At 31.4% G+C, this 26973-nt stretch overlaps 2 protein-coding genes and 1 long non-coding RNA gene across 3 annotated transcripts; 2 read left to right on the top strand and 1 right to left on the bottom strand.

The window, feature by feature from the left end:
- Positions 1-747: 747 nt before the first annotated feature.
- Positions 748-4648, bottom strand: LOC105646809 (uncharacterized). The gene is made up of 4 exons (XR_001047500.4): positions 4180-4648; positions 3658-3722; positions 1322-3580; positions 748-1236 (listed from the first exon to the last, which is right to left on the bottom strand). It is a non-coding gene; the product is annotated as an uncharacterized LOC105646809 (long non-coding RNA).
- A 9691-nt stretch (positions 4649-14339) lies between these two features.
- LOC105646817 (transcription factor MYB25) lies at positions 14340-18767 on the top strand. Its single transcript, XM_012232760.4, has 2 exons — positions 14340-14773; positions 17631-18767. The coding sequence occupies exons 1-2, from the start codon at positions 14422-14424 to the stop codon at positions 18581-18583; spliced, it is 1305 nt and encodes a 434-aa protein (XP_012088150.1). The 5' UTR covers positions 14340-14421; the 3' UTR covers positions 18584-18767.
- Positions 18768-19624: 857 nt separating this feature from the next.
- On the top strand, positions 19625-23377 carry LOC105646827 (uncharacterized). The gene is made up of 2 exons (XM_012232767.4): positions 19625-20464; positions 22951-23377. Exons 1-2 carry the CDS (start codon positions 20106-20108, stop codon positions 23183-23185), a joined length of 594 nt encoding a protein of 197 aa, XP_012088157.1. The 5' UTR covers positions 19625-20105; the 3' UTR covers positions 23186-23377.
- The last annotated feature ends 3596 nt before the right edge of the window (positions 23378-26973 follow it).

The raw sequence follows: 26973 nt of genomic DNA, 5'->3' as shown, positions 1-26973 counted from the left end.
TACCGGCTTCAGACACTGAGTTGGAGTCTCCGACGTGCCCCATCCAATAACGGACCCAGCCCAAATAGTTACGGGAGTCAAAAAATAATTTTACTTAATTATGAGTTGTAAAACTAAAATATATTTATTTTTCAAAAATTTTTTATATTAAAAATTGTTATTATTTTTTTGGAAGAGCACAGCCCCTTGGCCCTGCCTGCGTCCGGCCCTGCCCCCGTCAGCCCTCTCCCCTGTTATTCTAATTAAAAAAAAAAAAAAAAAAGAAAAGAAACTAAGATTTACCAATACATGTTTGATGTGTTAAGTTTCTAGTGTTTTGGATTAACGAAATTTGGGTGGTAAAAAAATTCTATATTTTATGGAATTGTCAGATTTTATTTTATTTTATTTTATAAAAATAGATAACAATTGTGGAAAGGGACCGTGAGATTCATAACTTGAAATTCACTTCTAGTTGGCAGCCAAATAGATCTTTGATGGTTTTTTTTTTTTTTAAAAAAAAAAAATTCTAACTTGAGTATATTGCAAGGTTATACATCTACTTAGCATTAGACTATGTCTTGATGTGCAGATCTTTAATGGTTTTAAAATTTCCTATAAACTATTATAATACTAAACTAGAAGTTACGATTACCATATAACATTCATGTTGAATGGCACATAATGCCCTTTCTTTGCACATAGCGGGGGAGCTAGAATATAATTACACGGGATCAAAAGACAATTTTTTAAATTAAAGGGACCAAATCAAAGAATAAAAAGTTTTTTTTACACTATTTATGAGTGAATATTTAAAATTTTTTTAGAGTTTGGGGGGAAGGGGTCAGGCTCCTCCCAATCCCCCCTCTCTCTCCCCCTGGTTGAACAAGTTAGGAAGTACACCCTGTGGCTCAAATGCTACATATATATATATATATATATATATATATATTTATAATTTAGAAGCACATTGATTTTAGGTGGGGCTATCATTTCCCTGGCAATGGACTTGCTCCCACAAAATCATCACTTGTGCTTAACAGAAAGATAGTCAAATGTAAAATGATGGGTAGGAAGATTCTATGTAGATTGTGTTATCAAATAATAAGGAAAACCTTCACCACATAACGCATATTTATGTATTCTTCTTTTTATTATCTTGGACCAATAAAATATTCACCAAACGCCCATCGATTTGGGGATGCTTGTTTTGACGATCCCTCAAACACGTTTGGCTGCCTCAGCTCTCTTCTCCCCCTAGTTTACACACAAAAAGAAAAAAGGGTTATTGAAGTTGAATTTTTGGAGGCCAGTCAAGAGGGTTGGTTCCTTTAGTCCCTACCTTGGGAAGGTTCATCCAATCACCTCGAGCATGATTAGGAAGTTAAAACGATGTCCAGGCTTTCTTTCGGCAGTTTTTGTGTCCTTGAAATAGACTTTGTAGTCCAAGAAGGAGACACTTTGGACTCTGTATTTCACGTTTGAAGACGTTTTGTACACTCTAATGTCAAAAGAATTCTCATCTCTCAGACTTAGATAGCCCTGTCTTCTTGTACCATTTCAATTCCTATGCATTTCATCCAAGAAACTATCAATATATTGTTGTTTATTGCTACACAAATCAAACCTAACATACGTAGATGTAGGTTAAATTTATGTCCACTAATTCTTGAAAATAAATAAATAAATAAAGAGATCGATCTGTTAATTGTTACAATTCACATGAACATGGAATGAAAATTAGCCAAGAATAAGATAAGTCTGCTCCAAGTACTTTAAAAAAAAAAAAAAAAAAAATCTTTTGCAATAGAAAATTCAAAGAAATTAGTACTTTCAAATATTAGGAAACCAATAATCCCTAGCCCAGCATCAACATGGTATGTGCCATATTGTATGGTATCAGATGAATGAAGCTCATCATACTTGATCCTCCTGTAGTCAACCATGTAGTCGTTCAAATTGTTTGTTCAAAAATACATATCCTTTTAGATATTATTATTGGAGGAGAAAAAAAAAAGTCTTGGAATACTGTTTAGATGTGATATAGGCTTTTTTTTTTTTTATTATTATTATAAAGTATCTTTTCAACCCGTGCTTAACACTTGGATGAGAGAATAATCCTTTCCGAATTAAAGAGTGATTATGTTAAAAAAATTTTTCAAAATGCAAACTTCACTACTTAGGGTCTATTTGGCAAAATTAGCTATTTTAATAGTGTTTAGTTGTTAACTATCCGAATAATTTTCATCAAACACGAAAAATTAAACTTTATATTGATTAATTTTTTATAATACGATACTTTAACTTCTAAAACTTACTTCACATGCTATGTTTTTTAAAAATTTTTGCCAAACATAGCCTTAATAAATTTGAAATTAGTGATTAAAAAAATGAGAAGGCTAATTGGGGGCCATGTGACAACAGAAATCAAAATGGTATATAGAGGCTATTAGAATGTTGGGGATCATGTGCTAGCTTGCTAGGTAGCAAGGATTGATCACTAAAAAGACCCTTTATTTGAAAAAATTAGGGCAAGATTTTAAAGGACTTGTTTATTTTCATTTTTTATTTTTAATAAGGTCTCACCACATGCGGATGATTCCTTTGCCTCTGGGACACTCAATCTGAGGCCCAAAGTGGAAAAAAAAAAAAAAAAAAAAAAAAGTCCTTTAAAATCATCTTTCACTGCCTTGGATTCTAATTAAAGTCCTCAAACCATGTGATTTATTGGACTCTTGACCCATTGCCACACAAGAAACATGGCCATGCTACTCTGTTTTAGGACCTTTAAAACCCAGCTTTTAGGGATGGCTTAGGCAAGCAGAAAGTAACTTCAAACACATGCTATAGGCTGAGCCAGAAAACTTTAAAAAAAAAAAAAAAACAATTAACAATTAATTTTATTTAACTCATTCCTATAAGCATAAAAAAAGTTACTTTTTGAAAAGTTGAAATCAACTTGTTGGAAGTATGCAATGATCAAGGTTTCCAGAAATGGGGTATTTGAATTTCTTGTCAAAAGCATTTAGAAATTATTGTATTCACTATATGGAGGGGTCACTGTTCTATCAAATGGCCAGCTTCCACTTGGAAATTTTCTTGTTAATTGATAATTAATGTTTCTTGATTCATAAACTAAATTAAATGCATGCATATATCTAAATAATTAACCAAAAAAGAAACAAAAAATAAAAAATAAAATTTTCCTTTCATTCTAAATTCTGTAAATTAAATTTTCTTGATTTGCATTGTAATTTTAAAGAAAATATCAAGTAAGATGCAGTTTCAATTCTTTGCGCAAAGTGTGTGTAGGTAGGAGAAAGTGGGTATATAGATGTATGAAATAAGTGGCCAAGAACCTCCACCAGATATAAAATATTAGTTCCACACCTATATTATAGATTCTTGAAAATAACACTAGTATTATATATATATATATTAAAAAAAAAAGATCATCTGAAATTCCTATATATACTTCTTTAAAAGACATATAATTTATTCCTTTTACATCTTTCTGAAATAAGGAAATATGAATAAATTCTTAGGTGCTTTCACCTTTAGCTCTCTTATATAGGATTAGAAATTATCCCATTCTTGACAACTGTAAACAAAAAGCAATTATAAGAACAAAGAAGGAGGAGAAGAAGGAGAAGAAGAAGAAGAAGAAGAAGAAAGTACCCTTTTGAACTTTTCTCGAAGCTGCTCTTTCCATTTTCTAGAGAAGGCCAAGTTGCATCCTATAACTAAAATTAGATCCAACAATCATTTCCATATATATGGAGTTTTAGAATTTCCAAATATATATATATATATATATATAAAAGTTAGTTTCCTACACATAATTTTAATTAATAAAAAACTAAGTTTCCTATACATCTTCTCAAAAAAAGGAAAAGAAAATTTTTATTTAGCTTAAAAAAATTGGTAGTTATACTGGATGATACATATATCTATGCAATATTGAATAAATTTGGAATTTTTTTTCTACAACTAACGAATTACAGAAGAAAATAATAAAATCTTATATGAATGATACCATAAGTTGTTCTTATATTTTTGCCATATAAAGAAAACAAATTATTTCTATATATATGAAACTAATAAAAGAAAACACTACTCTACCAAAGGAAAAATTATATATAAATATTAAAGAAAATACACAAAAAAAAAAAAAAGAAGCTACATCTATATATAACTTACTGATCTATCACTGTTTGCATCATCTTCTCTCCATAAATTTCAATCCTTGCTGGTTTTCTCCGGCGAGTTTTCGCCGTGAATTGTACATATATATTTGCTGTTGGTGGTGCATGATAAGGAAGTGGTGCACCAGCATTAAAACGCCATTGTCAGAAGCTACCAAAGGAGGAATCCAAAGGGATAGCATGATCCCAGAAAAAACGATGGAGAAGAAATTTAGGTTCAGGATCAATGCGATCCCTTTGGATGTCTCCTTTAGTTGCAGTAGTAGCAAATTACCTCATCAACAAGAACTTACATATAATCGTAATTTGAAACTCTCTTTTCTCTCTCTCTCTTTCTCTCTCTCTCTCTCTTCTATATTATAGAGTAAAGTGGGTTGGAGGAAGGGTTCATTATAAAAGAGACTAAAAATTTTTAATTTTTAATTTTTAATTTTATTCGTCTATTTTAGATTTAAATTCCAACGTCCATTTCTTTATGACTAGATTAAGATATTTATTTTAGAATTTAGAGTTGTTATTATTAAATTTAGAGTTTAAAAATAGGTGCATATACGGTGTGAATAAAATTATCTGGAGATGTGCAATAGAAATTAAAAGTTATATATTTTTTTTTTTGAAATTTTGAATTATTAATAAAGAAATATAGGAACTTGATGAGAAAATGTTATTTCTGAGATATTTATTTAATTGTAGGCCCCATTCTCTAACAAACCAGACACATGGAAAAGGTTTTAGCAGTAGTGGGTCAGCTATCTCTTCTGAGAAATACCCCAACAAGTTGGGTGGCAATATTAATTAATTTCTATTTTCTTGTTTGCTTATTTTTATGAAGGTCATGTGGTCCAATCCATGTTCCCTTTCTTACACCAAACCCCCCCTTTTTTATGCTTATTTCACAAGGAATACATTCTCAATTTAATTTCTTTTATATATTTTAATTGTTTTTTATATTTAAAAATTAAAAATTAACATGGGTCTTCTTGTTTTTAAATATATAGGTCAATCATATGATCATATGTTTGACCTAAATTAAAAACATATGTTAGTGGATCCAAAGCATTTGCAAGATGTAGGATTTTTAGGCTTATACCAAGCTTGGTCAAAGACAGAGTTTAAGCATATGATTCTTAAAACAGAAAAATGAAGCCAAATTAGGTTTGCAACGAAGAGCCTAGGAGATGTAGCATGTAGGCGCACATGCATGCAAAATGAGGTTTGATTCGCACCAAAAATGAATTATTAGCTGTCACAACTTGACACCCACTACCTAAACTCTTCAATCTTGCCATATCAACAGCTCTTCCTCCATGTATAACACTAAAGGAAAAAAATGTCAAATTGCGATGGATTTTAGCCATCGATTATATTCAGTCGCTAAAATAGATAAAATAGCGAATCGTCAAAAATCACTATTATACAGAAAATGTTATAATCGAATTGAGATCAATTAGAGACCAAATTTTTGTCCATAGCTAAATTCTGCGAGAATTTTTTTGACACTAGAAGTAGTAACTAGTTAACTTAAATGCACGAAGATTAGCTTTTGAAAAAGAGAGTAGTTTAACTAATAAGACACATTTGAATTTAATATATCTTTTTTAATTATAATTAGAAGTTATATAGAATATTATTTATAGATAGAAAACAACCATTAATGTCAAACTTGTATAATTAAATATTTTCAGTTTTTTTTTTTTACTTTAATTTTCCAATTTTTGTATCATAATTTTTGGAGGTATTTTCCTTTTTTTGAAAAAAAAAAAAAGTTGTGAAAGACAAAAATCGAAAGGAATCCATATATTTATTGGTAAAAAGTGACTTAGAAAAGGCAGATGCCATAATTTCATCACTTGATTGAGGTTGTTAATCCCAAAACACACTGCGTTTCACCACATAATTAATAATCATATATAAAAAACAATTAATTAATTATTTTGTGATAATTAAAATGTTAGAATTTATGTTGCTTTTTTGGTGAGTAGTCAACGGATGGACAATCACTGAAAAGAGAGAACGTCCGATATGATGACTAGTGCCACCCCCAAAGCTTATAAGCTTTTTTTTTTTTTTTTGTTCTTTTAATTAAAACATAATAAGTTGGTAAGTCATATAAAGAAGGATGGGAAAATTTTCAAGCTTATATATATTTTTTTAAAACGTGTCATTGATTATAATAATTATGGTGTCCCATGAACCATTAATTGTTTATCATTATTTGTTTTGATTTCAATATCGAAGTACAAGTCTAATTTCATTACAAAGGGATATTTATTTTTATTTTTATTTTTACTAATATGGTTACTAGCCATTTCATTAATATATTTGATTTTTTTTAAGATTTTTTTTTCAAGAAATATTATGATATAAATTTTATATGCTTCACATTTCAATGAATTTTTATTACAAAATTAATGTTTTTTTTCGCAAATATAAATCGTTTTAAAGTAGTTTTTTTTTTAATACATATAAGTCGTTATTGAAAATAGTAAGAGTAATTAATGAACTTTTTTCAAATTTTATCCCATATATATTGAACACACTAATTATATTAATAATGTGAGATAAATGATAATTTAGTCAAATTGATGAACGTTTTGTGATAATCTAAGGAAGTTAATTGCTTTTTTAATCACCATGCAAAAATCTTAAACGACTAATATTTATAGACAGAGGAAATATTATTTAGTAAGAAGGAAATATCATGTGATTCAATAATTGATATTTTTTGTTGCAAAAATAAAAAAAAAAGAAAAAAAAACAAATATAGCCTGAAACCCTAATGGCATAGTTTCTGTTTTTGATATACATGCTTCATAATTTTAGCAATGATATAAATTTTAAGCAATTTATTTATTTATTTATTCCTTCTTTTTCCCTGAGATGCACATCACATCTTGTTAGTTTTTAACTAGAAAAAGTGAGAGCATTGGAAGCTAACTATATAGTTGTAATCTGATGAACTATATCATGTGCATGTGCATATTGTAATGTAATAAATTATTCTCTTATATACGTATAAATATCCATCCACATATAGAGCCCAACATGGCAGTATATTGGACTAAGGAAACATAAGGTAACTAGGAAGTCCTTATAAGCTACAACAACAAGGCATCTGAACAAGTCATATCAACCATTGGATTGCAAGAGCTACATCTCTAAAGTTCCAAGTTGACCACTTCAGATTTTGATGTATGGTGCTAGATCTTGTCCACACTGATGAAGCATAAGTGGACCACCAACAAAAGTTTAGGCTTTCTTGGTGCTGTATGGATCCCACCAACCACAAATATATGACATGTATATAGTCATTACTACTATCTTTACATGGTAATTTTAGATTTTTTTTTTTTTAACTTTATATCTCATTTTATCTTTTTTTTTTATTATTTTATTTTAACCATTCGGTGTCCGAATTTCACTAGTCCGTTTAATCCAGATTTGGGCCGGGCAAGTCTACAAATGAAGGCAAAACGCTCTCTCCAAATGTTTAAAGAGATTCGATATTTAGAGTTCAAACTCGAGACCTTTAGTTAGAGGGAGAATGGACCCCTACAATCCCATCTCACCCCTTGAAAGTTCTCATATTATCCTTTATCCCTAACCCTGCACATAAAATTAAAGTCTATATATACCCAACTACTCTATTTCTATCTTTCTCATCACTATCCAGATTTAAAGAATTGACCAATCAACTATTGTCTGGTTGGTTTTCTCATTTATGTGAAGAGTGTGATGTCTTAAATTCGAGTCATCTCAACTATAAATGTTTGTACCAATTTAGTCAGTCTAGGAGAGGACTACCGCCTATTGAAAAACCCGCGGTGTTACTTTGGTCGGACCTTCTAATGAATAAAAAAATATATAAAAGAATAATTTAGTTTAGTATAATAAAAATTGTTTAATGATTTTAATATTTGTGTAATTATTTTAAATTTAAAAAGGTTAAAAAAAAAAAAAAAAAAAAAACAATAGTGGGGTAAATGCGGTAGGCTGATTGTGTCCAATATAGAGTGAAAGCAAGAATTTTGGTTGCATATTGGGCTGTAGCTATCAGAAGGGTGCACCTCTGAGAAGCCATGTCCCTTTTTTGTAAGACATAAATTTCATAACCATCCAGTCCTTGTTACCCATATGGTACAGCACAATATGACCTTTGAAGGACAAAACTGCCATATATATAATCTTACACATTTATTATTTATTTATTTATTATAATTATAAGCAACTCCAATCTAAATCTTAATTAATGAGAAGTAACTAAGTTGATTATACTTAATTAAATATTTAATTAATTTCATCAATCATCACATTTTTTTTTTGAATTTTTGAATTTGAATATCATTATAATTATTATTTTGAAATTTCCATGATGAGGTAGTCTCATGCATATATATATATATATATATATATAATGAATCCCTATACATATTGATGGTAAATTGTATTTTATTATCATTGTTTTCTTTTTCAAAATTTTTGGTTTGTTGCTATTGTTTCATTTGCAAGAAATTATCATTTATGGTGGTCCTACTGTGGTTTACCCTTCTTTCTTATTACAACTATTTCTTCATTGGATTGTTTCATGGCCATGGACCACTTTCTTCTGGCATCAATATTCTTTATTATTTAGATTTATATATTATACAAAATTAAAAAAAAAAATTTCTCTGCCCTCTTCTCTTTAATCCATAGTTGAGTTTGAGGACAAGAACTAGAGATAATCATACATACATATATACAAACACAAACATACAGTTTATTGAGTAGTCTAGGAGTACTAAACTTTTCAACCGGCAAAAATGTCCCAGATCTTATCTTTTTTTCTGGTGTTCTGAATCAAAAATCATTCTCCAAACTAATACATATATGTATACACACCATCAGTCTCATATTAAATGTCGAATTTTCTATTTTCGCTAAAAGTTTAACGAGTCTAAAAATTATTTTTTCTAACACTCTTCCAAGTTAACAACTCGTATTGATTTTTTATGTTATTTTTTCTCTAGAAAATAAAATTAGAAAAGTAATAAAACATACTCAATTCAAAAAAATTTATTATTTGAGGAAGGAGGGAATATAATAATTTGTATGTTGCAGCCCTGTGAAGACAGTCATATATAGCTTTTCAGGGACAAAATAATTACTGCAGTCATCTAGCCATTATATGGTTTCTAATTTAATTATCAAATACTTGTCCCAAAGTACAAAAATTTAAAGCTTTAACATAATGTTAAAAAAATGAAAAAAAGAAAAGAACTTCAACATTAATATTAACATATATAAAACAACTGGAATTAGGTCAAGTTAATTATCTCAAGGGCCATTTGTTTCAACAACTCTTCTTCAACTGTGAGTGATTGAAAAAAAAACCCTAATTAAGTTAATTTGGAATTTGGAATTTGAAAAAAAACCCTAATTAAGGATGTCAATTACCAGTTCCAGAGGGAGCAAGATTCTCCTGCAAATGAATTTTCAAAGTCACATGGACTCAATTAGAAGGGTCTCACAAAGAACAATTCAATAAGTGCTAAGGACGCTAACCTTGCCCCACTGATCTGCCCTACTCCTAATTTCTTTGGCCTGACATCTTTATAGCTTTCAAGGTGTGCATGCAGAGGAGTGGGTCATTTGAATAGTTTCTGAAATCTAGAAAATTAACGGTATGATACTATTATATTGTTCAGTGTAAAATCTTTGGAGGTGAGTTGGAACTCAATTTTCCTATACCACTATTCTTTCTCCATGTATGTTGGACATGGAAGGTGAAATTCTACTCCTGCAAAAATCAAATGTATTGATGACTCGTTATTTTTGAGGTATGGGTTTTCTTAAGGACCATATTGTGAGCCTCCCTGGCTCCACCCCAGGTCCTTATCCATTCATTATCAGTATAAATGTTATTGTTTAATATTATCAATAGGCATTTGGGTTAGCAGAAACGAACACCATTTCCGAGTAAACTTTACTTAGAAAATTAGAAGTTCGAAATATGATTAGCGAAATCACATATGGTGGATCATTTCATTTTGGATCCCAGCATCCTTTAATGAATCCTTTAGTATGGTAAAGGTTATGTCCTGTCGTTTGTTGCCAAAACGAAAGAAAAAAACATTCTTCCCAGCCATTGGGTTTCAAGCCATTCTCTGGTGCGGCATTCACTTTACTAAGGATTGTGCAAATCTGAGTCATGTGCAAGAGAGAGAGATTGCAACCACAAAACTTTTAGCCCCCATTTAGCCATCACAAACGCATTGGCGGGGCATTCATGCTACCCCATAAAAGGTGATAATTGGCCCTTTGATGCACCTAATTCTGATGTATGAGTGGTCCTTTTTTAGGGTTTTCAAAATTTTATTTTTTTTAAAAAAATTTTTCTGGGTACAGAGGAATTTGGTCCATGCACTTTGGTTGGGTGGAAAGCTTTGCAATCTCTTTTAGTGTTGCTATTCTGTTTCTTTGTTTCTTTTGATCTCTTCTTCGTCTTTATGAAAATTTTATGCTTCTCTTTGTTACAAAAAGTTTGTGCAGAGATTGGGAAAAGAGAAGATTTTGCGAATGAGAGCCTACTAAAGCCTTTGGACCACCTCAATTGATCGATCAAGATGTGATGACGTTACAGCAAATATTCATATTCGTTACAATAAATATTCTATGAGTTATATAATTATATTAAATCTGTCGGTTTGAATTTGCAATTCTTTTAAACATACCAGTGAATAAATGTGAACGCTTATTTTATATGTAAAGTTCGAAATTTCAAGATTTATTATAGTATATATAAGAATTATACAAGAATTCCAAAATTGTCGTTATTTTCATTTAGGACATTCACGTCATGTGCACCATATTTATTTCCTTAGAAAAAAAAAAAAAAAACAGAAAAAGAAAGAAAGAAAGAAACCCTAGAACCATCATTTCATGACATTTCTTGAGCTGCTCTCATTTGTTTGCATTAAAAATTTCTTAATGGTTAAAAAAAAAAAAAAAGGTTTTGTAGTATAGAAAGTTAGCTAAAGGGAACGATCAAATTAGCATCTCCCATAAATGATGGGACAAGGAAGACAATCTAACAACTCAGCAACGTAAGTGAGATAAGTTTTTTGACTAGTCCATTTCTTGTTCCTTCCTTGAAATGAAAGAGACTCCCACAATTTCATGTCTACAGCATTTAAGCTAATAGAGATAAGAATAACAAAAGCTACAACCAAGTTATTCATGCGAAGATCATAATTATTATGAAGAATATATATAATATATAGTATCAATTGATAAAATTAAAAATAAATTACTAAAATTATAAAAAGTGTCAAAATTAAGATTTTTTTTTCTCATTTAGCCATTTTCAAAGGATTGATCCATTTATAATCCATAATTTTCTTTATAAAATGAGACCCACAGCACTCGTAATAATACAACAAAATCAAAATTAATAAAATTTTCAATTAGTTATTTTGAGAAATTAAAAATTGGAATTAATAAGGCAAACTAAGTTATTGGAATCAAATGCTACCTTACACTCTTTTTTCAAGAAAAGTTTAAATCTTGACAAACACAAACTTAACTAGTAGACATTATGTTTAAGACATTCAGTTTTGGACAGCTTTTGCTAACCAATTAGTACTAACATGTTGACCTAATTAGAGATATATAGATGCCTTATGAATGTCTATCATACCTTAAAAAATGAGGCCCTTCACATGGTACTTCTGAAAAATGTTGGTCTCAATTGAGCAAGAATTTCGGACAAATGTTAGAATTTACACACTTGAGAGAATAAATTGTTATGTAATTTAATAATTCATGAGATTAAAGTGCAATTAAGTTTTTAAAAGTTTGGGAACTAAAAACTTAAAATGTTAGAATTAAATTATGTAATAATTAAAAGTCTTAATATTACAATTAAAATACATATTCTCGAATTAAATAAATGGTTTTCATAAAGTTAGAAGGTTCGATGTGTAAAAAACTATTTATAAAGAGGGATAACATTAGTATCATTATCCAAAAAGAGACGTTGGGATACTTATTGAATTCCCATTTTTTTAAAAAAAAAGAAAAAAAGAAAACTAAAATGTATACTTTTGAAATATTTTCGAGTATTTAAATTTTATGCATGATGATTTACATGTGGTGCGCGATAGGTTTGGGGCCGAGTGGAGGAAGAGGTGTGCTTTGTAAAATGGGCTAGTCACCAAATTTTCAGAGCATTTATTGGGCTGGGCTTAAGCTGCGTTGGAATTCTTACCAGCAGTGGATATGCCATGCGAGGATTTTGGCAACGATAGAAAGATCTCTCTAAATTAGGGGTGAGTGAGTAGACTTTGGGAAAAAACCGAAAACCGAACCAAATCAAGTTATTTTCAATTTTTGATTTTGGATTCAATTTGAAATCTTCCGTAATTTCAGTTTTCTGTCTTTAGATTGATTATTACAAAATATTTATTTTATGAGTAAAATCAAACCGACGCTTACCGAACTGAACTGACCAGTTTGATAGAATTTTTAAATTTATTTTGATTTGATTCAATTTAAAAAAAAGAACTAGTTTTAATTTTTGGTTTTGCTGTTCTGCGAAGTCGAACTGTCCGTTTGCACAACTGTCGGTTTCCACCCCTACTCTAAATCAAACCTTTTTTTCCTAATAAACAAGAAATGGAAAAACTATATTATCAAGTTTGAAATTCTTATTTTTTGCAATGTGAGATATATTATAAAAGAGGTAATTACTATGTCCTACGCAAGGTTTGATGAAATATACTGATAAGAATTTCGATTTTAAAATATTTAGAGGGTATTTAGTCCAATTGATTTATGGAGTTGCTGTCTGATTTGTATTATATTTTAATATTATTTGTTATTAATAGTGAGCAGGGATGGTCGGTTACCAGCTTAAAATACATTACCCGAATCTAAACTCGATTATAAATTAGATACCTGAATTCGTTTAGAAATTCATCTTTAATACTCTAACTCATATTGAACTCGATTATAATTACTTGTTTAAAAATCCGAACCCGTTTAGATACTCGTTTAACATTAAAAATATTTTTATTTATTTTTATTTTTGAAAAAATAAAAAATAAGTAAATATTATAAAATATTTATTTTGACTTAATAAAAAATAAAATATAATTATAGATTAATTATAATTAGATGCGTATATATATTTTAGGAAAAATAATTATTTTAAATATTTTTTAAATATTAATTAAATAGGTATCCGAATCTTTGAATTTGAATTCCTCCCAAACTCATTTATTCACTATTTATTCTATCAAAATTAGATCGGATTGTGTATTTGACGGGTTACTTGAAATTGCCATCCTTAGTAGTGAGAAAGAGAAATCAATGAGGAAAGAGAGAGAGTCAAAGACTAAAGTGGAGACGATGAGTTTTTATATTCAAAATGCTTTAAAAGCATTCATCTCAATGTTCCATCCAATCTGTAATAGAAAATTTTTGCGTAACAAATTAAATTTTAGACATGCATGTATGAAGAAATTAAACCCTTAGCGCTTGAAGATATCTTTAAAATTTGTCAAAACCAACTTAAATTATTTAGAATCAACTAAAATCAAACCGACTCTAGTCGGTTTGGTTCTGATTTAAGAGCGTTATGAACTGAAATCGGACTGTGGCCCCCATAGGGTTGACATAAGGTGCTTTCAGTTCTCGACCAATGGCCAGACCTAACTGGACCAAATCAAAACTCACCTCTTCAAAACAAACATATTCGTTTCCCTTTAAACTAGGGGGTAATTCCGTCATAATAACTATAATTCCAATATTTTTTCACAAACTTTCAAAAGTGCTGGGCGGTTTCTCTGGCCTACCAATAACAGAACCCACCCATAACCCAAATACCCAAAACCTCCTACTTATTTACAACATAACCCAAACTAACTACCCAGTAAATCCATTCATGTTTTATGGGCAACTGTTTAATTTAATCAATATACCTCCGGTCCCACTTCCAACTTGATATCCAAAATCTAATCCAAGTCAACCACAGTCAAAATAAAGAATCGAGACAAATTTTAAACGCCGTCGTATTCAAACCTAGTATTGGGGACAAGCTTGGGATTTCAAAAAAACTGCCTTGCAAAATAGGAAAAAGAGAATCCGGAACATTAGCCTTAACAAAAACCCCTTTCTCTCTCCTGTATGGGCATTTGCAGTTAGGCAGGTAGGTACAATACAAATATTGTTTCAGTAACAGAGAAAAGCTTTAAAAATGCAAAACGCAACCGACGATTCTGTGATGGTTACTGAAGAAGAACATAACAATAGCCCAATCACCGAGTCGCCTACTGGGGGTGAGTCGGAAGTCGGTGGTGGAGCTGAGTCTGCTGAACTCGGTGGTGCTGGTGGCTTTGGAGGCGGTGGAGGTGGTGTTAGTGTGAGTAGTAGGGTGAAAGGACCTTGGTCTCCGGAGGAAGACTCAGTATTGAATGAACTTGTAGGTAAGTTTGGTGCGAGAAATTGGAGCTTGATCGCCCGTGGAATTCCTGGTCGGTCTGGTAAATCTTGTAGGCTTAGATGGTGTAACCAACTTGACCCTTGCCTCAAGCGCAAGCCTTTTACTGGTAAAGTGAATTTCTTTTCCCTTTCTTTTTTCCTTTTTTTTTTTTTTTTTTTTTTTTTTTTTTTTGGCTTTGGGCTTTGTGGGGGTTTTGATCTGCTAATGGTGGATTATGGAGTTAATTGTTGTATTCACGTTAGAGTGCAGTATTGTTATCTTCTCTTTTTGAATCTGAACTTAATTCATATGCTTTGGTTTGCTATTTCGGTTGGTTTTTTGCTATTAATTTTAACTTTGTTTCTTTTCTATGTATCTCATTTAATTGTTATTTTGACATTTTTCTCTGTATTAGTTTTGGGATTCTGCTTGAATACTAATCCCTTATTGACTTTCCTTTTTTGATTATTCTATCAAATAACTAGAATGGGTGGAGATAATGATTGGTTTATGATTCGACATTAGAATGGATTAATAAGATTTTAGCACCATAGCTTGTCACTATGGTAGTAGAATGAAAGGAGGAAGTTAAACATCGTTAATTCTAGCATTGATCATTCTCCAACTATTGGCTCTATTTTTCTGGACTTGTCTTATAGTACCTGCATTGGAGTGTTCTGTTGGCTTGAGAAGGTACTCTTAGAGGCATAATATGGTTTTGGAGTATGTTCACAAATTGTATACCTGCGATCCAATCCTCATCATCAATTTTCTTTTCTTACTTATACTTGACACGAGTGGAAAGATCAAACCAGGTGCTTATAAGTTATAATCAGTGCAAGAACTATTTCTCATGCCTACATTAGTCTTAAACATGAAAAGTTGATTGTTGTCTTACAGAAAATAATGTGAAGGTCAGGCTTAGCAATTCTTGCTATGACAATAACCAGTAAGACAAGATCAGCCATAGTTGTACAAAAGCAAGATGTGTTAAAGTTCTTAAAATATCAGGTTATATAACTTGTATAGTAGAATGTTTAGAAAATCTTCTTTTGTTGATAGAGTCTTCTGTACTGCAAAATTTTGCTGTGCGTTGGCGTGATGTTTAATAACATCTTCTATCAATGATAGTAAGGATATAAGCAAGTTATGTATAAGTAGTTGGTGCTCTTGCAAGTGAGTTAGAGCTATTATTTGAACAAGAATGAGTGAGAGCTAAGTAGGATAGGATATCACCTACTAAGCTGTATGCTGGAGTTCATTTTTTGGAGAAAATGATTTAGTAATGGTCGATGCAGATGATTCGTAGCCCTTCTGAGTAGCTGAAGATCATTCTGAAAGACAAATTGCATAATTCATGTTTTGAATTGCTACTGACTATTTAACCCTGTGAGATCCAAGTAGATGTTATAAAACCACTTCCATGCACAGGTACTTGCATATGCTTCTTCTTTAACTCATATGATGATAAAATCAAAGAAATGGAATGACATGTATGGAACAATAAAGTTGAAAAAAGTGCGTATGTCTATAGGGAAATGATAAACTTATTTTGGGAGATATAACTAAGAATGTTTCTTGTATTGTGCGGGCATATCTAATGCAAATTTTGTACTCTCAATCAAGAGTTAAGTCATTCCAACTTGGGGGCTTTGCAGAATTGCTTTAGATATACTTTGCCATTTGCAAGCTTGGGTGTAGTAACTCTTAACTTTTTGAGTTTTTTGTTTGTTATTCTTTGAGTGCATGAGAAAACAGTATCTTCTTATGTTGTTATCACAATTATAATTACCTTTTCGTTTTCAGCTTTCTTGATCTTCCATGTCTATTATTATTAAGAGTCAAGCTCAATGATGTGAATGTGACCAGAATGTGGAAATTTATCACTTTATCAGCCAGATTTTTTTTTTCTCATTACCTTGCTTCATGGAATTTTCACTGCTTGTTATATTTAGTGCTTAATCTATCTCCAGTCATATGTGCACCATCACTATCACTGATGCTATGGTTATCAGGATGATTGGCATCCTTCTGGTTATATATATATTTGCATGTGAAGGATGCAGTGTTGCGAATACTGATATGCATGTGTCCTTTAGATCATCTATTTTTGGATGCAGATGGTGCAGTATGCATTAGGATTTAGGATTGATGTTCATGCATGTATCTTTCAATAGCTTATCATGCTCTATATGTTTATTTATTGATCATTATTAGTAGGAATGTTATGTAGAAACCAGGTTCAGAACTTCCTCTGCTTCATTTTGTTCGCATTATAATGAACCTGCTAGTTGGCATTATCTGTTCTCTAGAAGAAAGAAGGCGGTGGGGGGAGAGAAAGCACAATAGAAAAGAGAAATGGCTTGAGGTTGCTCACTATTCAATTTTGTTTTTCTGACTTCCAAATTTTGACTAAGGTAACTCTTATTGATCGAGTTATGGTTGTTAGGTAATTGCTATAGGAGAATCCAAACAAATGACACAAGAAGTAAAGGAGGGAGAGATCTTTCATGTGGTGCTAGTGTGGGGGTATAAGACGGCTGGAATTTGTTTGAATGTGCATAAAGTTGTCTTGAGATTTTTTTTCTTCTTTTATTGAAATATGCTAACAAAAAAAGAAATTGTTACTCTTTTTAGGTTTGTTATTGTAGTTGCTCTCCTATTTTTTTATCTCCAGCATTGTCACCTTATTTGACATTGATTAGTTCGAATACAGTTGGCCAAAGTTTTATTTGTTTGAAAATTGGTTAAAAACACTTGCAAATAATATCTGGATGCGATAGTTCGATGAATATGCCTGAACTTGGATATCTACATTTGCTTCTATATGATAACTTAAACTGATATGTGAATTTATTGAATTCATGGGATAATATGGTTGAGTTCTTCTGTTTGATAAGGGTTTCTATTATAGTTCATATTTATTTATGAGTTGTGACTCTCAGTAATAATCATAATGTTATGGATGTACGTGCATTGGGCAGATGAGGAGGATCGTATTATAATTTCAGCCCATGCAATCCACGGAAACAAATGGGCAGCAATTGCGAGGCTCCTGCCAGGCAGAACAGATAATGCAATCAAGAATCACTGGAATTCTACTTTGAGGCGTAGATGCATTGACCAAGGGAGGCTTAAACCAGGACCAAGTGATGCAACAAAAGATGGTAGCCGTGACAAAACAAAGGCATCATCCGAAGAAACTCCATCAGTTGGTACTGTCAATTCACTGAGGCCCCTAGAAGGAAGACGTTTCCCAATTGACGACCAACCTAGCCAGCAAGAAGACCAAGTTCAAAAAGACAATATCTCTCAATTAAATGCGAGTCGTTTTGTTTCTGAGCCTCAAGTTCATCCTACTCTCCCTCGTCCTAAAGCACGTGTTAGTGCATTTAGTGTTTACAGTCCTCCTAGTGGCCCAAAAATTGGCTGTGTGCATTCAAGATCAAATCCAACTCAGGGTCCTTTGGTTCAAGCTTCAAGAACAGATGTTGGACTTCACAAATTCCTTAAAGATATTAATGTTGATCCCGTGGTCCCTTTGCGATGTGGATATGGTTGTTGTTCAATGCCAAGTGGAAACCATCCTCCTCGCTCATTGTTGGGTCCTGAGTTTGTTGAATATGAAGAGCTCCCCTCTTTCTCAAGTCAAGAATTAGTTTCAATTGCTACAGACTTGAACAATATTGCGTGGATCAAGAGTGGCCTTGAGAACAGTAGCAGCGGAATACCAAGCACTGCTGCAAGCTACAGAATGTCTCAAGGGGCTTCTGTTGGCTCACAAATGGTGATGTCATCAGAACAGAATTTAAGAAATAGCCATATGGCTTATGAAGAGGGAAGAAACAAATTGATGGGGATGATGACAGATACTTTATCAACCCAGATGCCTGCACAACCTTTTGCAATGCGACCTGAAGTGGAGAGCTTAAGCTAAACTTGTAGCTGATTTCCTTTTTTGGTACTTCTTTTTGGGAAAAATATATAGAAGTTAAGAATATGATTTTGTGCAGAGGCTCCTTATCTGTCAGTGAAGAGATGGTGTCATTTGTTTAATAGATTCTGCTTCTGAAAAATGTATCAGAATTGATTCAGTAAGGAATGAAATTTGTTTATACAAATTATCCAGTGCTTATGTATTTCTCAGTCTTGATGATCTACTATATAATGTTTCATTTCATTTAAAGCCATAATCTTTTTCTTTTCCAAGTCGTTTGTCAAACTGTGTACTTGAACATGCAAAACTTGTTTAGGAGTTAGTTGAGGAACGTGCTTTTCAATGAACAGGTGCTGTATGAGAAGCAGTTCCTCATTGTATTTCCTCTCATTTTTATCCCAATGAACTTCAACTCATTAAAATTGAAATGTCTAGCTTGAGTGGCCTTTCAAATTTGCCCTAGGAGCGTTACATAAAAGTTTAAACAAAAAATGCATTTAAATGGGTTGTTCATCAATTTTCACTTAACTTATTGCCGCTATAAATTATGAACATCTTTCTCCTTCAGTCCTCCCTGTGGCATATATAATAAATAACAGAAGGTCGATCCTCTGCCAAGTGGTCTCCTGTCTGTCTACAGATTTACAAATTTGACCAAAATGTTTAACTTGAGACAATCCCTTATTCACATAAGGTTAAATCTAAAGTTGGGCCTAAAAATAATCATGCACAATCATGAAGCTGCTCCTGCTGATCTGCCACAACTCTTCTTTTAATAAAGAGATGAAGCAACCCTTATTAAAACACATGATTACTACTGAAAGTCCATTTTACCCTTAAACAGTAAGAACTTATACGCTGAAGTAGGAGGACAGTGTAGGACTCTTGGCTCTTAGAGCTTAAAAAATCAGGAGGAGAACAGGTCCATTAGGTAATTAAAAAATAAAAAAGTACCAAACACTCCTAAAATACAATAAAGCACTGAAGAAGACAAATAAAAATCTGCTTTTCCCACATACATTATCCCATGCTGTCTTGAGGGAAAATAACAGTTTTAACAGGACACTGCAACATCAAATCATCCCCTAAATCCTTCACTTTTTAGCAATTTTCTTTTTCCCTCAATCATTTTATAGCTGTCCATGTTATATTTCCCTGCTGCATCTCTAGCCAAATTAACATAGAGCAAGTAAATTACTAAAGGGCAGAGCTTTACACTCAAAAATAGAAAAATAAGGGAAAGGAAAGGAAAAAAAAAAAAAAATCTTTCATTACCTATTATTTCTCCTACTCTCTGCACAATACTGTATTTTCTCTTTTGATCTTTCTGTCTCCACTAAAAATTCTGTTCAGAACCGACAGACTTCAAAGGGAGAGAGAGAGAGAGAGAGAGAGAGAGAGAGCACCTGCCAACAGTACAGTAGTTACCTGTGAGAGCTTACATAAGAGTTACTTTGGTGGGTGTTTATGATATTTGCCTCGCAAAACCATTACATGAAGATTCACCATTTGGGTCTTGAAAATGGAACCTTTACAAAAACCCCATGTGGCTGTTGATGATGAAGATATAGAGGGAAGTGGTCACCACCACCAGTCAGATGATGAAGAGCAAAGAAGCTCTTCAAGTGAGTCTGGCTCTAGCAGTGAGATTGTTAAGGAGAACAGATCCTCTGTGTCAGAGGTGGATCTGGAGTGTGGGCTGCCTGAGATTAAGGTACATTTGGCAAAGGTTGAAAGAGATTGCAGGATTTGTCATCTGAGCATGGATGCAGGGAATCAGGATTCTGGTTTGCCTATTGAGTTGGGATGTTCTTGCAAGGATGATTTGGCTGCTGCTCACAAACAGTGTGCAGAAGCCTGGTTCAAGATTAAGGGAAACAAGTAAGTAGCTAAAAGAGAACAAACATTATCTTTTTACATTCGTTGTCATTTTTCTCTTCTTTTTAATTTTAAGTTCTATTCGTAGCATTTGAACATCAAATGCTTTTGGCATTTATGAAATTCTGGGTAAAGTATTGATCTTGCTAATGGTCATTTACTTCATAAAGAGGCCAACTTAATTTTGGTTCTGTTTTCTCTTAAGTTTTCTTTCTTTTTTAGTTAGTTTGTTTCTAGAGTAGTGCTGCACAAATTTATACTGTGGCAAAAGTGTACAGGCACACTCACTAGTGCACTGTGCTGACAAGTCATAGTTAGATAGGGATTATAACTTGATGAATGATTTTAAATTTGGTGAAATAATTGACGCAGTAAAAGATTGTTATGAGAAGTTCTTTTGTTGTGGCATTTGTCAGTTGTCTAGGCAAATAAATATTGTTAGCTCCATGGTTTTTGTTTTTGTTTGTTCTCTAAAGTTGATTTTCCATATTATGTATAAGCAATTCAGCATTACATTGTGCAGCAATATTTGATTAAAGTATTGGCAGCTAGGATCATTCTGATAGACATGGTAACGAAACATGTGAATAAAAAATATCTTTTCTTCAGTTAATGGAAATAATTTTCAGAATAAACTCCACTTTTATAGATTAAAGAGAAAAAGATGCAAAAGCAGCTTGTGCATGAATCAAGAGAATAAGAAATAATTAAATCAAAAGATAAAACCAATAGATTGTCCCACCTGTATTTCCAATTTTGAAAATGGGTCAAATCAATCTTTGCTTGATTGTGATTTAAATTATCCAAACATATGCATCCTTTTCTTCTTTATCATTTCAGTTAAGAGCAAGCCATGTAAGCTGTTATTCTCTGTTTGTTAAAAATGCATCTCCGGACCTTGCACTCAGTACTCTTAAAATGCATGCATTTAAGAGATTTAATCTGTACTCCCATTGTGTCATGTTGTCCAAATTGATCATATCTAAGATATTGTAGTTTTGTGACATGCATGGCTTTATGTGAAGAAAAATCAACTAAAGTAGTTTAATGATAATTTGTTTATAAGTTAGACAAGTTTAGTTAGATGGTCTGAGTCAATGGCCATTCCTGTTTGAAGATTGTCTCCTGCGTTTTAGCGCTTGTTATACCAAATGTACAATAATTAATGCTTTTTTTTTTTTTTTTTTTTTTGGTTTCTCCCTTATAATAATTGTTATGCTAATTAATGCATTTAACTTCGTTACAGCCATATTATCTCTTGGAATAAATATGAAAGAGAAAAAGTCATAATATATATATATATATATATATATATATATATATATATATATATATATACATTTATAAATTATAATGTGCTGTTTTTATAATATATGGTTTACTTTTAATTTGGGCTCTTTTTTATGATGCTTCTCACTTTGTCCAAGTTGGAAATATTGTTTGTTTGTGGACATTACAAAAGCAGACATTCCCTAAATTTTCATATCTGCAATAATCTGGCATTGTTTCTTGTTATGACATTAATTAGATTGCGAAGTATCAGTATATCATGCCTATTTTATTTATTACCTGTGATATAAACATTTCATTTTCACCAAATTTGAAGTTTTAGGCATATTTTCTCAGTTCTGTTTATTTCAACCATCCTTGTTTTATATAGTGCCCTTGGGTCAAAGGGACATGGATGGACAGGCTTGAAAATGTGAATAGTCTGCATCAGGAGTGTCAAAACATTCTTCTAAAATAGCTCATTCAATTTCTCTATCTTACATCACTTGTGCGAAGACTTCACGACCTTTTTACAACCTATTAGTCCCTGTAACTTTGACACTCAGGTTTTAAGGTTGATCTTGGGTTTTTAATGTGGTATCACAGTTTATTTTATTCCACATCATCTGTGCAAAGAGCTAAAGACACTGATATGTTATTTTCTTTCAGTTTCTTGCACAAATGCTTGAGAATCGGATCATATCCAGATATCGCTCCTATAAGCATTCTACCTAGAATTATAAGTTGGTGATGGCTTTTAGTTTCAGTATAAGTATAGAATGAACTAGAATTGACAAGCACAGAAACTTCTAAAAGGACAACATTCTCGTCTGGGAGATATTGCAGATACTGAAACTTCTCTGGAAACGTTTCATAAACCTCAAAAAATATTTCCTATTAATTTTTAGTTTAAAAAAATTTTGGAAACTATTTCGAACGCTTGGAAACCTTGTGGAAACTCTTGAGGATACTTTCTGGAAACTAGAGGAGTGTTTTTATAATATATTATAAATCTTAAAATGTGTTTTACTTGTAGTGTTTAAAGAGGTTAGACTTAGAAAGAAATGAGAAAAACCTACTTTTCTTGTCGATGATTCTTATTGAAAGATATTAATTAGCAGGTTTTTAATATGATTGATTTATGTAGAGTAGTTCAAAACATTGATATGGTTATTCTTTACTATCAAATCTTTGAAACTGATTTTCGTGTGTAATTGCAGAACCTGTGAGATTTGTGGATCACTTGCAAGAAATGTTGCTGGCCCAAATGAGGTTGAATTGGTAGAACAATGGAATGAGGTGAATGAAACTGCAGTAGCAACAACACTTCCACATGTGCACACAACAGAAACCCGAAACTTCTGGCAAGGTCATCGGTTCTTGAACTTCTTGCTAGCTTGTATGGTCTTTGCCTTTGTCATTTCTTGGCTCTTTCATTTCAATGTACCCTCATAATCCAGTGATTAAGTAATGTATTTTTCTTTAGTTTGATGACTGAAGAGATTCCCAACACCTTAGTTCTTAAAGCCTATATATGCAGATATCAACTGTCATTTGTTATTTGAGTCCCCTATCTATGAGCTGTTTATATTAGCATCAGAGATTTGAACAAACACTTCCATTTTATATAATCAAGATTCAAGAACATTTTCGTGTGTCGATTTAACTTTTTTTCCCTTATATCTTATGTATGACAATGCTTGCTTATTATGTTTTGTAAAATAAAAAAAAAGATGAAATTTATATATGCATAGACTTGTTCATGGTGGGGTTGGAATTTGGAAAATATGAAGTTAGTTTTAAAAATTAATTGTAGGATTATCCTGTGGCATATAAACTAATCAATAGTAATTGGGCACATAAATAAATTATTCAAGACCAGTGTTCTGAGAATCGAATCAGTCAGTGAACCGATGAAAGTAGAATTCACTAGAATTCACTAATTTGGAGGGTTTGACCGATTTTAATACGGTTGAATCAGATTTTTTTATATATAATATTTTTAAATATAATTGAAAATATAGTTTACAAATATAAATATAGTTTACAAATATAACTTTTGATATCAAATAAAAAATAGTTTCAAATTTGGCTTTTACAAAAAAATAAAAAGTTAATAAATAATTTTAAATAAAAAGAATAAAATATGACTAAATTTAATAGCAAAGAATAATTAATTACCATAAAACATATTATTATTTTTCATATATGGCTTTAAAGTTAGACATTTAATTGTTTTAACCAACATATTAAGACTTTGAATTTAGAAATAAAGAGGCCCAAAAACTAAAAAATAAGTGGGGCCAATTTCTAAGAGGCCCAAATTTTAAAAAGGCCCATGTTTTATAAAAACAATTCAGAATTTAAATCGAACTGATTTTTAGCCATCTAGTTTACTGGTTTTCACCCGTTCAGACCGGTTTTTTAAACTTTCAATTTTTTTTATGCAATTCGAACTGGATCACAGTTCCGTTCTCGATTAAACCGGTCAAATTGACGGTCTGGTAAATTTTCCAGAACAATGTTTACAATAATACAATAATAATTATCACATAATGTGTATTTTAGTAATTTATAGGATTTGCAACGAGTTGAGTCAGGACGAGTTATACCCATAACAGCATAAATCTCGGACCATCCTTGGTTAATAAATTACAATCTCCATCTCCACCCTGCCTAATAAATTTTATATTTTTTACAATATAAAATATATTTATACATATATATACATATATTTACATTAGACAGTAGCGGATCTAAAAATATTTTTTTTTGGGATCAATGTATAATTTTTTTGAAAAAAAAGAGTCAAAACATAAAAAAATTAAAATTTACGGATTAATTTAGATAAATAAATATATATATTAGAAAATTAAAAAAACAAATCTGCCACTGACATTTTCCACAAGTAACTATTAATTTTGAGATAAATGATAATTCAGTCAATTAGCTTTGATTTTAATATAATCTAAGAGAATTAATTACTTTCTTAATCCTTATTTAAAAACTTTAAACCATTTATATGTTGGAACAGAGTAGTTGTTAAACATTGAATGGGATCTAAGCAAGCCAAAAAGAGCATTGATTTGGTCTGCATGAACCCATTATTTATCAAATAAAATTTCGAGTGGTAAAGGCAACTGAATCTATGCAATAATATATGTTGTCCCCTATTCCTTTCTTTCATACCTGTTTCCAATTCCATGTTTCTACATAAAGGTAGGGGTCCCCATTTTCCCATTTTTGAAACCTGGTTTGAAACCGAAGGGAACCGAAATCGAAACCGTGAGGAATCGAAATTGAAATCGGAGTCTGCGGTTTGGTTTCGATTCTAACTTTTGAGGAACCGTGAATGATGGTTTCAAGAACCGATCAGAACCAGTGGTTTTTTTAACTGGTTAGAATTGACGATTCCGATGGATCTAATCGGCGGTTCCACCCAGTTTCAATAAATTTTTTTATAAAATCTCAAAATTAACTTTACTAACAACTATATAATGGCTAGTTTTAAGGGTATTTGTGAAAATTTAATTTTTTGGATTTACTATAAATAGCCCATTTCATTTTAAAAAAAAATTAGGTTCAAGCCTTTTTTTTAATAAATAAATTAAGTTAAGCATTTTTTTTTAATTTTTTCTAAAAATTATTTCATAAATATTTAAATTTTAAATTTTCAACAAAAAAATGTTTTCTAACTTTTGATTTTATAATGCCGTAAAATCAATTGGAGAATCCACCGGGACCATTTATTTGAAACCGTTAGAAATCGGAATTGGAACCGTAATCGTTTGGTTCCAAATCGTAACAGGAACCGTCAATTTTCAGTTCGATTCCAGTTCTAGATTTTTTGAAACCAGAATCGAAACCGGCGGTTTCAGAACAGTGGCCACCCTATAAATAAAGGGGTAAAATGGGAATGGGGCATATCTAGTTGAGAGAGTCACTCCTTAATTATTGGAATAACTCTCAAAGTGGGCAATTCACTTGCTACATTATCACTTGATTGATGTAATTAAAGGCAGAATTGAATTAATTTTGAAGATGGAAAAAAGCCAACTAAAAAAAAGGTAGTAGAATAGAGCTTAAGTGAAATAGCTGTAAGGCAGGAATTGCCTGTAAGCCATAACCAACTTTGACATTTGATGGATTTCATCAACTAACAATCTCTCATTTCAAAATTATAATAATTTTAGGAGGCATTGGAGTATAAAGATTTTTTTTTATTATTTTCTAGTAAAATGCATTTTCCAAATATCAAATTTATATTATTAGGGATTAACAACTCTTATCAACCAATTTCAAGCATCATTTTAGAAATTTTTTTTGGTTTAATTCTAAAAAATTAATTAATTAATAGTTGTATAAAATTTTGCAAATTTTTTCAAAAAGAATATTTAGTAGTATATAATAAAATTATAAAAGTATGGTCCCACCCAGCCAGCTAAACTCCAAAAACACTTTTAAACATAAAAGGGACACACTGCCAATCTAGCACTAACAAATAGATAAAGAGACATGGGAGTTAGGGATGACTAGTCAGATTAAGTCAGTATGCCTGTCCCTGCGATCAACAAGCCGCAATTACCGCTATTTAACCATAATATATTAAAAAACTAAAAAAAATTCAATTCAAAATTTTTTTTAACCTGCCAATATTACAAACACAAACACTAGCATATTTGTTGAACCGCAGTAGAATGTAACATGATGTAATTAAATATATTTTTTATGTAAAAAAAGCATTTTTAATATAGTATTTATAGTGTAAAAAAATATTCTTTTATTAGACGAAATAACATCGCAAATTGTGGGCTACACAAGGATAGCTCTTCCCTTAACTCATCAAATTGTTGAAAATAATTTGTGATCGAGAAGACTCGAATTCGAGATTTCTTACTCCTCACATAAATGAGAAGCCAACTAGACCACCACGTGATTAACAATAAGAATTAAGAATTAGGTTAATTAAAAGTACATTAGTAATTAATAATGAATGACAATAATCTTCATTAAACTAATCAATCTTTCAATTACAATTTTTCTATAGTAGTTGTAATTTCTGGTTGAAGCAAAATCAAGAAGCAGAATCAAAATAATTGGAAATGATAAAGATTTAGTTAATAATTAGTTTAACTAAAAAGAAGAATGGCAGTTTCTGGGTAGACATGTGATAGATCTGCTCAAACATGGGGGAACAAACATTACAAAGGAGGAACCCATTACATATATATATATATTTCATA

Source organism: Jatropha curcas, chromosome 6, assembly GCF_041381405.1.
Source record: "Jatropha curcas cultivar XTBG-Jc1 chromosome 6, XTBG_Jcur_1.0, whole genome shotgun sequence".
Classification (NCBI taxonomy): domain Eukaryota; kingdom Viridiplantae; phylum Streptophyta; class Magnoliopsida; order Malpighiales; family Euphorbiaceae; genus Jatropha; species Jatropha curcas.
Note: the sequence above shows the minus strand (reverse complement) of the source record. Positions and strands in the feature narration are given on the sequence as shown.

Bases quoted from the DNA above. Each gene is read 5' to 3' on its own strand.
- LOC105646817 (XM_012232760.4), top strand. From the start codon at position 14,422: ATGCAAAACGCAACCGACGATTCTGTGATGGTTACTGAAGAAGAACAT. The intron at 14,774-17,630 runs GTAAAGTGAATT...TGCATTGGGCAG, and splicing joins CAAGCGCAAGCCTTTTACTG to ATGAGGAGGATCGTATTATA.
- LOC105646827 (XM_012232767.4), top strand. From the start codon at position 20,106: ATGGAACCTTTACAAAAACCCCATGTGGCTGTTGATGATGAAGATATA. The intron at 20,465-22,950 runs GTAAGTAGCTAA...GTGTAATTGCAG, and splicing joins TTCAAGATTAAGGGAAACAA to AACCTGTGAGATTTGTGGAT.